This window comes from Syngnathoides biaculeatus, chromosome 9 (genome assembly GCF_019802595.1).
Source record: "Syngnathoides biaculeatus isolate LvHL_M chromosome 9, ASM1980259v1, whole genome shotgun sequence".
NCBI lineage: Eukaryota > Metazoa > Chordata > Actinopteri > Syngnathiformes > Syngnathidae > Syngnathoides > Syngnathoides biaculeatus.
In genome coordinates this window covers 17887744-17899880 of record NC_084648.1, presented here as the reverse complement: position 1 = coordinate 17899880, position 12137 = coordinate 17887744, and the positions used below count along the sequence as shown (strand labels likewise).

The 12137-nt window shown below is 40.8% G+C and overlaps 2 protein-coding genes across 2 annotated transcripts in view; one reads left to right on the top strand and one right to left on the bottom strand.

Annotated features, from left to right (window-relative positions):
* Positions 1-444: 444 nt before the first annotated feature.
* LOC133506473 (TBC1 domain family member 24-like) lies at positions 445-5077 on the bottom strand. Its single transcript, XM_061830657.1, has 11 exons — positions 4817-5077; positions 4580-4752; positions 4253-4514; positions 3778-3891; positions 3235-3651; positions 2909-3148; positions 2606-2761; positions 1992-2055; positions 1787-1885; positions 1441-1705; positions 445-945 (listed from the first exon to the last, which is right to left on the bottom strand). The coding sequence occupies exons 1-11, from the start codon at positions 5026-5028 to the stop codon at positions 761-763; spliced, it is 2187 nt and encodes a 728-aa protein (XP_061686641.1). The 5' UTR covers positions 5029-5077; the 3' UTR covers positions 445-760.
* A 1457-nt stretch (positions 5078-6534) lies between these two features.
* The window catches only part of stx8 (syntaxin 8), a 37396-nt gene continuing 31793 nt past the window's right edge, over positions 6535-12137 (top strand). The window contains exons 1-4 of the mRNA XM_061830658.1: positions 6535-6681; positions 7138-7237; positions 7329-7423; positions 8476-8586. Coding sequence (XP_061686642.1) covers positions 6665-6681; positions 7138-7237; positions 7329-7423; positions 8476-8586 — 323 coding nt within the window. The 5' untranslated portion in view covers positions 6535-6664. The remainder of the gene's footprint in view (positions 6682-7137; positions 7238-7328; positions 7424-8475; positions 8587-12137) is intronic.

The window sequence follows — 12137 nt, the reverse complement described above, 5'->3', positions numbered from 1 at the left end:
CACTTGCAACCGTATGCAACTGCACTGCATATCCCGTACACATGAATTGCAAAAGTGAGTTTGTTTGTCATCAGGGAAATCTTCTTCTTTTTCTTTCAAATATAATTCATAAATAAGTAATAACTAAATTCATAAGCGAAATATCATTGCAAATATCCATCGTTCACTTTTGACTTGGCAAAATTAATCATCTCTAAACATTGTCTCGACTTGTTGCAGCTATATTACAAATATCTTGTACCACATTTATTCAAAATGTAATTACAAAAGATGTAGCTTTTTGTGCGTGTTTTTTTTTTTTTTTTTTGCATGGTTAATTCAAACCTCACTATAAAATATGAAATCCTCCTGTTATACATATTCATGGCTATAAGTCCGAAGCGATAAGGGTCTTTAAAATATGCTTTTAGCTGCATTATTTTTCAACAAAAAAAAAATCACAAGAGAATGTACTCTTTTATTGTTTTTACATCCATATGTCATATGTGTAAAGAAATAATCTAACTTTATGAAGTGGAATTCAACCGAATGCCTCACGCACACGCATATTGAAAACTGCACATGACTTGTTTGTCCACACACAGTCTCTGACCGGGTGTCCTCTCCAACTCGACCTATTTTTTGTGGGTTTGTAAATCCCTGAGGGCTTGTTTTTTGATATTAGAAAGAAAATTGTAAAATAATTTCAACCAATATAATACAATAGATCATTAAAAAAGTCCAATAAAAACCATGTAAAAGTAAAAGGGGTGAGACTGAACTATATATTGTGCTGGGAGGGAAAACAGTGAGGAAAGTAAATAGAGTTCTGGATTCCCCACACTTCCAGAGACTGGATTTTGAAATGTCTTTTGCAGAGTGGCAGGCTTTTGAACGTGTCACAAGTCTCCGTGTAGCCCGCCTCGAGGTTCGGCTGAAGGCAGATCGCGTAGCCTCTGTTCCCACCTGGAAGCAGGCAGAATGATGTTGATACCTTGGATATAACGAGCTTCATTGCAGTGATTCTTTCATAGTTAGGTCATGAGATATTGTGTAATATTGTAAAATATAATATCAGTCATGGGGTCTAGAGGAGAATATTGCGCCCCTGTTTGGTCCAGGTGATCCCACACACATTTTGAGCACTCGTGTCGATAACTGGGACAATTTGCTCAACGAATGGTGTTGACCATCCAAACAATCGGCCAATAAGATCTAACCAAAGATGCTCTAAAAGATGAAGGCTCCTCCCATCCACCGATCCACGAGCTGATTTTAACATCCAATCAGCTCGGGAGAAGGACTGGGCATCCAAGGAGGTCCCCAATGAACATCACGTATCAAAAGTGATCAACCGTCAACTGATTAAGGACTGGTCGTGGCCTGTTTTTGGCCAACCTTCGTGGTCAATACAGGAAAAATTGTTAAAAACTCCGGGACCTAACCATGCCATTGACCTACCAATAATAAGATGTTCATCACTGCAGGCTATGAACTTGGAAGCTTCTTGTTCCTTGTATCTCTTTGGTTCCTTGGCAGTGAAAGGTTCCTGTGAGGGTGCAGTGAAAGGGATGGTCAAGTAGCTGGGGTCTTGGGGTGTCCCGGCAGGACACGTCAGCGTTGCGTTGGAGGACGTCTGGGAGCCGAACTGAGCCTGCTGAGGGCAGACTTTCCTGGTCATTATGTTGACCATGGCTCGCTGGTAGCGCTCCATGTTGGGACGGAGCTGAAAGGGCATTCATATTTCTTAGACGAAGGTGGACATGCCAATACAATTGTGATGCGAGATATTGATCGGAGAACTCACTGTAAAAACAAAACATTCGCATGTTCCAAAAAATGTTACTTTATCGGTGTCGTACTTGTGCCTCTCTGTTATGTCTGATGAAATGAAGGCGCCGAAGACCTGAGCAAAACAATTCAATCCATTAGAAAAGGGATTAGAAATCATCATCATTTGCAAATTGTATGTATGCCTAGCGGCTATATATACAGTATGTAGGTAACGGTACCTCTTCATCCACTGTTTTGATGATCAACACTGCGGGTTCGTGACCCTCCACATGATAGTAGAATCTTGAGGAAAGAAATTGATGAATATGAATGAATAAATAATCCATCAAGCCAATAAAATAATAAAGAGGAGGAACCACATTGTGTATGATTCAAAACAACTTTGAGTCCATTCTGAATCTTGCCCCGTTAGGTTTGGGTCTGATGCTAGCGCCAGGTTTCCCATCGCTGAAATGGGTCCTTGTGGTTGGTTGGTGATGGACAAAGAAAGAACTGACACTAGTTTGTGAACCTGCTCTGGAACCACTTTGGTTAAAAGTGACTTTTTGCGGAGGGGTTTGGGTTTTTTTGGTTTAAAATTGTTGTTCATGTAAGGGGGGAAAAAAAGACCACCCATTCAGCCATCCATTTTCTGTACCGCATGTCATCATTAGGGTTACGATGAGCTGGTCCTTATCCCAGCTGACTTTGGGCAAGAAGTGGGGTAAACCCTGCATTGTTTGGTAGTCAATCACTGACGGTTTATATCCATTAAAAGGTACAAAGGAACTTCCGGTAAACAGTCTCCGAGTATCACTTGTTGTGCTTCCAATTGTGTAAAGTGGTGACTTACGAAGCGAGACTTCCTCCGTGTTCTGCTGTACTAAACAGCTTAATGGGACTGAAAAGGGCAAAGCGTTCCGGTATCCAGGCCCAGACTACTCGCATCTCTGTCGCTGTCACAACACAGGAGCTCAGGTTGCTGAAGTCCACAGTATCCACTGATTGCCTGTAGGATCAAAATACCAATGGTAAGTCTATAACAATGAGGAACTGTTATACACTGTACGTGGTGAGTTACTGTATACAGGAGAGAGCAATATTTGATTAATAGTTTTCTCTCGCATTAAATGTAAAACTTTTCTTGCGCCCTCACCTCTTCTGGTGGACGCTGACCCCTTTTTGCATGAGGGAGACCTTGTTGGCTTTGAAGAGGAGGTTGAGTTCTCTCCTCGTGGCAATCGGAACCAGAAAGGCTCTACTCAAAAGATTCTCAACCGTGCAGTGACGACCCACATTCTGCACGAACCTTTTCATGTCGGTTCGGAAATCCTCCACATCTGCAACTCTGGATGACACGGACACTTTGTAGAGGCTCAGCAAAGCTAAAGCCACCCTACAAAAATAAATGTATCAGTGGGTTATTTTGTTGTTTTTCTGAGGTTTCAAGTGAGGTTCAAAGGAGAGCAAATAACTGCAAACCTGTAAAGAACCTTGTAGCCCTCCAGGAGGTATACATCGAGTACTCTGATGGCATATGTGAATGGAAGATCAGCAAAAATCCACATGATCCAGTCGGAGTAAAACTCAAAAAGATTCTGGTGAGAACTGGCTATCAGCTTCCGGATGCCCCGGCAACACCTGTTGGCGAGGTCTCCAAAGGTCATGCACGAGGCTCGGTATGTGAGGAAGGTCTGGTCAATGTAACGCTTATTTGGGTCATTGTAGCAAATCAGTCTGGAAACGCTGTAGAAACATTCCGCTTCGTCCTGGCTGAAATGTAAGATGAGCGCCACCAAAGCAGGGAGGATGGGGCAAAAGTTCATGTCTGGGAAATACCTCCCCAGACACAGAAGAATCTTTTTAACGGAATTGAGACCCGCCTTGTTGAGGCAGTACCTGAAAAAGATCAATTACAATGCAATGTCATCACTACAACTGTCTTACTTGAACTGTTCATATTTATTTATGCTATTCGTCCCACAAGTTTAATCCCCACATCTATAGAGTGTATTGTAGTTGTACCTCGGTATTTCTCCTGCCTCCATGTACTCTGGAACTGGGTGGGTGCTGAGTTTTTGTTCTCCAAACAGCTTCCTGCTGAGTTCGTAGTAGACGTCCCTTTCTGGACTGACACACCTACACCACAGATAACAATATTCCCGATCAGTTTGGGTTCTGTAATGGAAAACTGAGCTTGTGAGGATACGCGGCAAAGAAAATGGATGGATGGATCTTTCAATTGATGAGTTTGTTTGTGGACAGTTTACAGTTTCTCTTTTGTGTTACGTTTTCTGTCTGCATGTGATCATTGTCTCATATTGTCATAAATCTTTGTGAGAAATCCGGTTGCCTCCTTCCTCTCGTTGCACTACATTTGAATACATATTTGGAGCGATATCTGGGAATTGCCATGATGCGTCAATGAGGACCACAGTTAACTTTTCAGCCCCACAGAAGCATTTCTCCGCTCTCTTGCCTTGAGATTTGAAGCGCTTACCTGGAGTGGATCCCGTGGATGATGTGATAGTAAGCCTTTGCCCTCAGTGTATGAGGCGTGGACCAGAATCCTTCCCTTCCCATGGCCTTCAGCTGCTGGTGCTCGCTTTCCAATATCTGCTGGTACCGTTCTGCAGCTTCTGGATCGATCTTCTCCCAGTCCACAAACTGACCATATTTCATGCCAGAACTGGAGCAGATCTCCCAGTTGTCCAACTCAGAGATGGTCATCATGGACACACACTTGAGACTGCCTCTGCTGCCTGAACACGCGTCCAGCGTTTAACGAGGGTTGTCAAACTCGACCTTAACGAAGAGATGCACTTACCATTAAGGTCTCTTGATTGTAAGTGCTTGTTTGGTTTGGATTTGGACTTGTCATTTTTGTGCACTGTATGCTGGGGTGGAGTAGTCGCCTTCTGCTTAAGTGGACTGGACACTGATAGGCATCCCAAATCATTGTCAGAGTCATGCTCTGATGTTTCATAACTGTAAAAAGACCTGGAAAGCATGCATTAGATGATGGATTCAGCGATCTCTCATGACCGTTCCAGAGAACTCCTACCTTGAGCGAGGTCTTTGACTGGCCTCTTTTGTCGGTATCTGCACTCCATAAGTCTTGCTGTCCTCAGGGTTGTAATAGGAATGAGACCTCTGCCTGCTTCTGCCTCCCGTCATCGTGCTCGGGCCGGATTCGTACTTCCGCAGCTGATCTCGAGACGTGAATCGAGTCTTCTCAGAAATCACAAAATCACAAAAGCTGGAGGTGTGCTGCATTTTTGGAGATCCAGGATCTTATATAGGCCCGTGAGCGGAGAGGCATAGGGGCGAGGCTTGTTTGTGGTGACTGCTTGCACGTACTCACCTGCTTTAAATCCGACAGCAACGAGTGTCCTCTTCTCAGAGGAATGTAATCGGCAATAAGGACAACAATTACAATGCCATAATGGTCATGACTGAAATGGAAATTATAACTGCAAATGATGTACTCCTAGAACACTTTTTTTCACGTGTCCTCTAAGTAAAATTCTCCAGTGATGTGTACGAAATATTGTATTGTAACTCATTGACACTCATTTGCATTCATAGTCAGCCGTTTTGTATTTGTCAAAAATGACCGTGTTCAACGTATTCAAACGTACCCAAAATAAGGTCATTTCGAGCGGCCGACCGGTACTGCTCCTTCCCTGAAATTGTCCGGGATCGAAATGCCAAATAGGGCTATTCTGGGAAATCTTTAAAAAAAGTTATTATTCAACACAACAAGTGTTGTTTTGATCTAAACAGATCCACTGTTTGGGCATGACACATTCAACCTCTACCTCGCCTCACATGTGGGCTCCAAGACCGATGCTGAAAAACAAACGGCACTTGTGGATATCTTTTCACATTCGTGTTGTTTTATGATGACAGATTCCAGAAATAAAACACGGATCATAACAAAAACTGGTGTTATGGGTGCCAGAAGCTCTTAAAATATATTAAACTCTTAATAATCTAATTTTTTTGATCTTCATGTCATTTGGTTTGAATTGAAAAAAAAAGAGTGTTCCTACATATATATGCACTTAAATCTAAAGAAATCTTTTTTTGTAAAAAAAAAAAAAAAAAAAAAAGGCATTTCAATACAAAATACACAATATGTAACTGTAGCCATTGTTGCTAAGCAATGGAAAATGTCACGTGAATTCCTAGAAACATTCCGGACACTTTCCATGACAGTTCATGTAAATGTCTTGGTGACCCGGTGTCCCTTTGGTGAACTGCTCTATCTATCTATCTATCTATCTATCTATCTATCTATCTATCTATCTATCTATCTATCTATCTATCTATCTATCTATCTATCTAATCTATCTATCTATCTATCTATCTATCTATCTATCTATCTATCTATCTATCTATCTATTTTTATTCATCCATCCATCCATCCATCCATCCATCCCTATCTATCTATCTATCTATCTATCTATCTATCTATCTATCTATCTATCTATCTATCTATCTATCTATCTATCTATCTATCTATCTATCTATCTATCTATCTATCTATCTATCCATTTCTCCTTTCCAATATAGAATACCTGTAATATGTGTGCAAAAAAATCTATATTATTAAAATGAAGTCCTGTTATACAAAAAAGACACGAAAATATCTAATATAATATGATGAAACTGTAATGTGTACCAATAATTATGGTGCTGTTGAGTAAGCAAAGACCAAAAGAGAGCCAAGGAAATGCTTATTTCTGCTCAATGGGTGGCAGAAATGATCACTTTGCTAACACAATGAAGTTTGTTCCTCATACAACACTGTAGTGACGTCACACCCAAACAGGAAATGCTTCATTACTGAGTGATTCAAGCTAAGCGGAGCTATTTTTTAAAAAGATTTCTCCACCCCGCTCATAAAATGTCTCAGGATACCTGGTAAATAATGACTTTAATTATTCGGTTACACAATTTGCAGGAATTCTGTGCTCAGAACTCGACGAAAGTTCAGCACCTTTTGTTTTCTTCTCAAGTGGAGTTTGCCCTTTGTGATAACGAGGAAGAAATATATATTATTATTTTTTTGTCATTGTGTATCAAATTGTATGGCATCACACAAAAAGTATGCATTTATAAACTACAGAATGTGAGTTTTTAACTCGGTACAGTGCAGTAAGGAAAGTGAGCAAAAGTGGAACTCTCAATGTCACATGATTTGTCGATTGGCGTGTTATCATTTTGCAAAACGTCGATGGAAAAAGTCTTTATCGACCAAATAGATTCCTTCATAAATCAGTAAACCATCTGCTGTTTAAGTTAACCTTTTTTTCATAGGATGATTGGGGTTGTCAATGGCTCAGCTCAGACATTTTTATTCTCATCCTTGCTGCTCAGGTTACAGAATTACGACGCCACTTGTCGACTGGCACAAGAAATTGCTGAAAACATCCATGAACGCAACAGACAGCAAAGAACCGGAGGAAATCCAGCCAAGGTGATGAAACGTTGACGCTGTACTTCTCTATTTGAATGTGTCAGCTTGTTTTTAAAAAAAAAAAAAAAAAAAATTGACATTTTTATCTTAGATTAACATGACACTGCGGGCGTCACTTCAGAAGCTCAAACAAAGTATTTCCCATCTGAAAGAGAGTTTGCTGAGGACTTCTTCGTCACGGCGCATGTATCCTTTCCTCCAAATAGAAATCATGAGACTGGATTTGGAATTTGTAATAACATAAGTTGTGCAATAGAGGGCAGCAGTTTACTTTGAAAAGGCGCTCCTGGGAAGTCGCCCACTCAAAAGTGCTTTTTTTTTGGTTTGACGTCTGAGAACTTGCACTCCAGTAAAAATATTTGCATCCCAACATGACTTTCAGTTCTCCTTCAATAATGCGAGGCGTTCTGGGTCTGTGCGATTCCTCCACATCCCATTACTATTGAATGCCTCACGCCCTCTGCAGACATATCTCTGTGACTCCTGCATAAAATGGATGATTAATCCGCATCTTCAAATTGTTTTAAACACGCAGCTGGCATTATTGCATTTTATTTTCTTGTTATTTTAATTTCTAGCCAGCTTGGCCGTAATATTTTCGTTTGTCTCCTGTTTCATAGACCATAGGTGTCAAACTCTGGCCTGCGGTGTTATTATATTTGGCCCGCGAGGCAATTTCAAATTAATATTAGAGCTGGCCCGCTGGCATTACAAGTTTTTCACACTTGTTTGGTTCCATATTAAAAGGTTCATTTGTTCAACCTTGGCCCGTGGCTTTGTTCAATTTAAAATTTTGGCCCACTGTGAATTTGAGTTTGACACCCCTGTCATAGACACAACGTGTAATTGTCTCCGTTTTATGATGAGTTTGATAGCAAATTCTAACCGGTAGTGGCAATCGGCAGCTTGAAACCTCTTTTTTTTTTTTTTTTTAAAGAATAATTATATTGGTCAAATGCAAAGGCTTCACAGGTTGTCAAGTTATTGTATTTTTTTAAGCACTTGTCGGCACCTTGCCTTGAAACATATCTTATGAAACGTCCAAAACACAAGATGCAAATCTTGTTAAAATATTTGTTGTCTGTCAATTGTCTTTTGTGATTCTTCCTATCCGAAGGTGTTAGGAGTGACTTCCAACCGTTAAAGTTATAGGACAGTTGCAATTGAAAATAATAGATCGAACTCGCGCAACAGCGGCAAGTGGCAAAAATGTGACGACCTTAACGCGACGTCAACAGAATGCAGTCAGAAGCGGACAGACGGCAGAATCTCATTGACGACCTGCTGACGAGGGAGAAGCAACTCATTGCCACTTTTAAAGGCGACGTCCCGGAACCAGCTCCGTCCAGGTATAGAAAGCCACTTTTTTAAAAAAAGAGTATTAAACAATGTATTTAGGTATTGAAGAAGACAAATGATGGCGCTGTTGGGTATTATTATAGGAAAAGCCTTCAACATTCAAGTCTCAACGGCAGATGTTTTTTATTTTGTCGAACCAAGTGTTTTCTTGATCAGTTTTGAGTGTATGTGCAGTTGAAATCAGAAGTTCATATACACAGTGCAAAAAAAAAAAAATCATTTTTTTTGTGTCACTGTCTGAAGTCAAATCAGATTAAACCTTTGAATTTAAAAATGTAAACTGCATGACGTAGGTCAAATGTTTTGGGGAACTTTCCACAAGTATATGACAGCATCTGCTGGATTCCTGGACGATTCCTCCAAACCTTTAACTGATAATATTCAATTCTCCAAGAAATTCTATTTCTCATTATTGTGGAATTGAACAGAATTGAATAATTTTGGTGATCCTGACTAACCTGAAACGGGAGAGATTTAGTCTGATTTGACAGTGAGACAAAAATTGAAGCGTGTTTTTGCGCAGTGTATGTAAACTTCTGGCTTCAATTGTATATGGAGATACTTATATATATTTTACTGTATATGGAGATGCATCCTAAAATGGAATATTATGGAAAACGTGTTCCATTGGTCGAATATAAACGGTGAAGCTTGCATAGATTCACAACATGCACAGTGAAGTGGTTCAAGATTTAGTTTATCATATTTATGATTGGCGGCACGTTGGGGGAACTTTTTAGAGCATTGGCCCCACTGTTCTGAGGACCGGGGTTCAAATCCTGGCCCCGCCTGTGTGGAGTTTGCATGTTCTCCCCGTGGCTGCGTGGGTTTTCTCCGGGCACTCCGGTTTCCTCCCACGTCCCAAAAACATGCAACATTAATTGGACACTCTAAATTGCCCATAGGTGCAGCTGTTGTCTGTCTCCATTTGCCCTGCGATTGGCTGGCGACCAGTTCAGGGTGTACCCCGATTACTACCGGAAGATAGTTGGGATAGGCTCCAGCACTCCCGCGACCCTTGTGAGGATAGGCGGCTCAGAAAATGGATGGATGGATGTTAATGATTTTTGTTAGCGATATCATCATTAAAAAAAACAGTATTACAAAAGTATTTACAAAAATTTAGCCAAAAACTGCACAGGATCCTAAAAAATATTTTTCCAATGCATTTTAATGAATTTGAATAATATAATGTAATTTTCTATTTTTAATTGAACTACTGAGATCAATTAAGTTCTCTCATATTTTAACTTATTGTACTGCATTTTACTACAACCGCTATCTCGGCCACCATCAATAATCGAGTCACACCAAACATCAGGCCGCGAAGCTTTCGGTGGGGGGGTGCCGACCCACTCGGAAGCCCCAATTTTGTGGTCGGCCATCCAATTAAAAATAATGAATCCTCATTTTCGTGCCCATGTCCTTGACCAGAGGGGTCAAAGGTCTTTGAGTTGGCCTTTGATGATGTTGTCACTGGTCACAAACTTTTTGCACTCCGTGTGAACTCGGGTTTGACCCCGTGTCCCATCATCAAGTCGGTGTCCGTCTGTCTGTCTGTCTGTCCAGCGTTAATTTGTTTTTAGTTAGAGATTTGCTGGTTTTTGCTCTATTTGTCACATTGTCTGAATCCAGAGATTGACACACTCTAAATATAAAAAAATAATTTTTTTTTTTGCACGCTCCAGGTCATATTTTATTCACAGGAAGAGGAAAAAATATGTAAGTCATCCTCCTGTATGTTGTGTATGCTGATATTTTGTCAATGCAAGGTTTTTTCGTTCAAACATAAAAACATTTTTTAGAGTTTTTTTTTTAATAATGATAATAGTATTACATTGTACTCATGATTTTATGTTTTTGTATGTTTTTTTTTTTTTTTTTTTTTTTAAACTTGTCCTCGGATTTGTTACAGCTCGGTAGTTGGAGTTGCTTCATTCGCCAGGCAGGTGCTAAATCTTATAGCTTTTTTTATTTCAGTATATTTGTCTAGTATATTACAGAATATTACTGTAGTTATTTTCATATAGTTAGAGTCAGTCTTCATATAGTTCGAACACGATACATTCTGGAATTCTGGTCCGTGTCTGCTTTATTAAATTTGGAATGGTTTGATGGAAAATAATGGATAATGAGCGAATCTAACCGTGAATAATCATACATGCAATGTTTTAAATAAAGTTTTAATCATACAAGAGTAAAAGGGAGATGACGGCCCCGTATGCAATAATAAAACTTTCACCCTATGATAATGTTTTGGAAAGTGAATTTGTCTATAAACATTTTTAACTCGTACAAGCGTAAAAAAAAAAAAAAAAAAAGATTATTCACAGTTAAGTGTGACGCGTTAATATGGTCCAGCAGAAGTTTCCCTAAAAGTGCTCTGGTTGAATAAAACTCTGCACTCGCCTTATCATTGTCTTAGTGTGAATGCCCTTGTCTGATTGATGGAGTACATATATTTATGAATGCAATGTGTTGAACGTATGAGGAGGGGTATACCGTAGGTTTGAATTGATATCATGCTTGCTACAGTAAGAAACCCGAACTTGAACTTCTCAGAAATCACCCAAGGTTTAATTTAGGCTTTGGGCTACTTAGCGGTGCCTGGTCCTGACCTTTTGTCTTTATACAGACCACACACTCAATTACTTAAAAGACTATAAAAGAATAAAATAAAAAGAATTGGCTACAAAAAAAAATAATGTGCCTAATCACGTGGTCGTGCGCTTTTCAGCTTGCTCAGCGGGATCGAGTTTTTATTGTGATACGCGGTGGGGTGATTTGAATTGCGGCTCGAACCCATTCCCGCTGTGTGGTCCGTCAGGGCAGAACAGGGGGGGTGGGGGCGGTTGCCACGCTTGGCTAATCTAAGACACTTTTCCTCCTGAGAATTTGAGGTATGAAGCCACGGGGGGAGGTCGCCGAGGTGTCTTTAATCTGCCCCCGAGACGATACAGTCGGGCATCTCCATTTCAGACTGTGTGAAAGAAGGATGTGGCGCCTCCGTTCGAACGCCGGCTTCACCCTTCACCTTTCCGCAATTATGCGCTAACCTTTCCTTTGTGTTTGATTGCGCTGGAAATAATCAGAATTGCTGTCCGAGGTGCTCAGTCAGGTGGTGGACGCTCGTGTCTTAGTGGCGGCAGTCTCTTCCTCCAAAAGATGCGCCTGACTGGTTTTGGAGCTCCCCGCCGACTGGCTAATTGGATCTTCACACACTGGGCGCTTGCGGGGACGGAGTGGCAGCCCAACACACTGTCTCGCAGTAATCAGACATGTCAGAGAGATTAGACCCAATACTTCACCCGCTGCGTGTTGCCGACCACATCACAAGCATCTTGAAATAATCATCGCCTTACGAAATGAGATAAACGTCATGTGTGGCCCGCAACCAATTTCTAAACTTAAAAAACTGTAAAACAGTTTTCTCATAACAATTTGATCACCCCCCTCGATTGGCTCGCACGTGGTCCGCGGGCTTCACCAGCTGGCGGCTGGATCTGAGCCGAGCGGTTTTGGAGTCAGCCGGCGGCAGCTT

Bases quoted from the DNA above. Each gene is read 5' to 3' on its own strand.
- LOC133506473 (XM_061830657.1), bottom strand. From the start codon at position 5,028: ATGCAGCACACCTCCAGCTTTTGTGATTTTGTGATTTCTGAGAAGACT. The intron at 3,652-3,777 runs GTACAACTACAA...GATCTTTTTCAG, and splicing joins GAGGCAGGAGAAATACCGAG to GTACTGCCTCAACAAGGCGG. The intron at 1,706-1,786 runs GTGAGTTCTCCG...ATGCCCTTTCAG, and splicing joins GCGAATGTTTTGTTTTTACA to CTCCGTCCCAACATGGAGCG.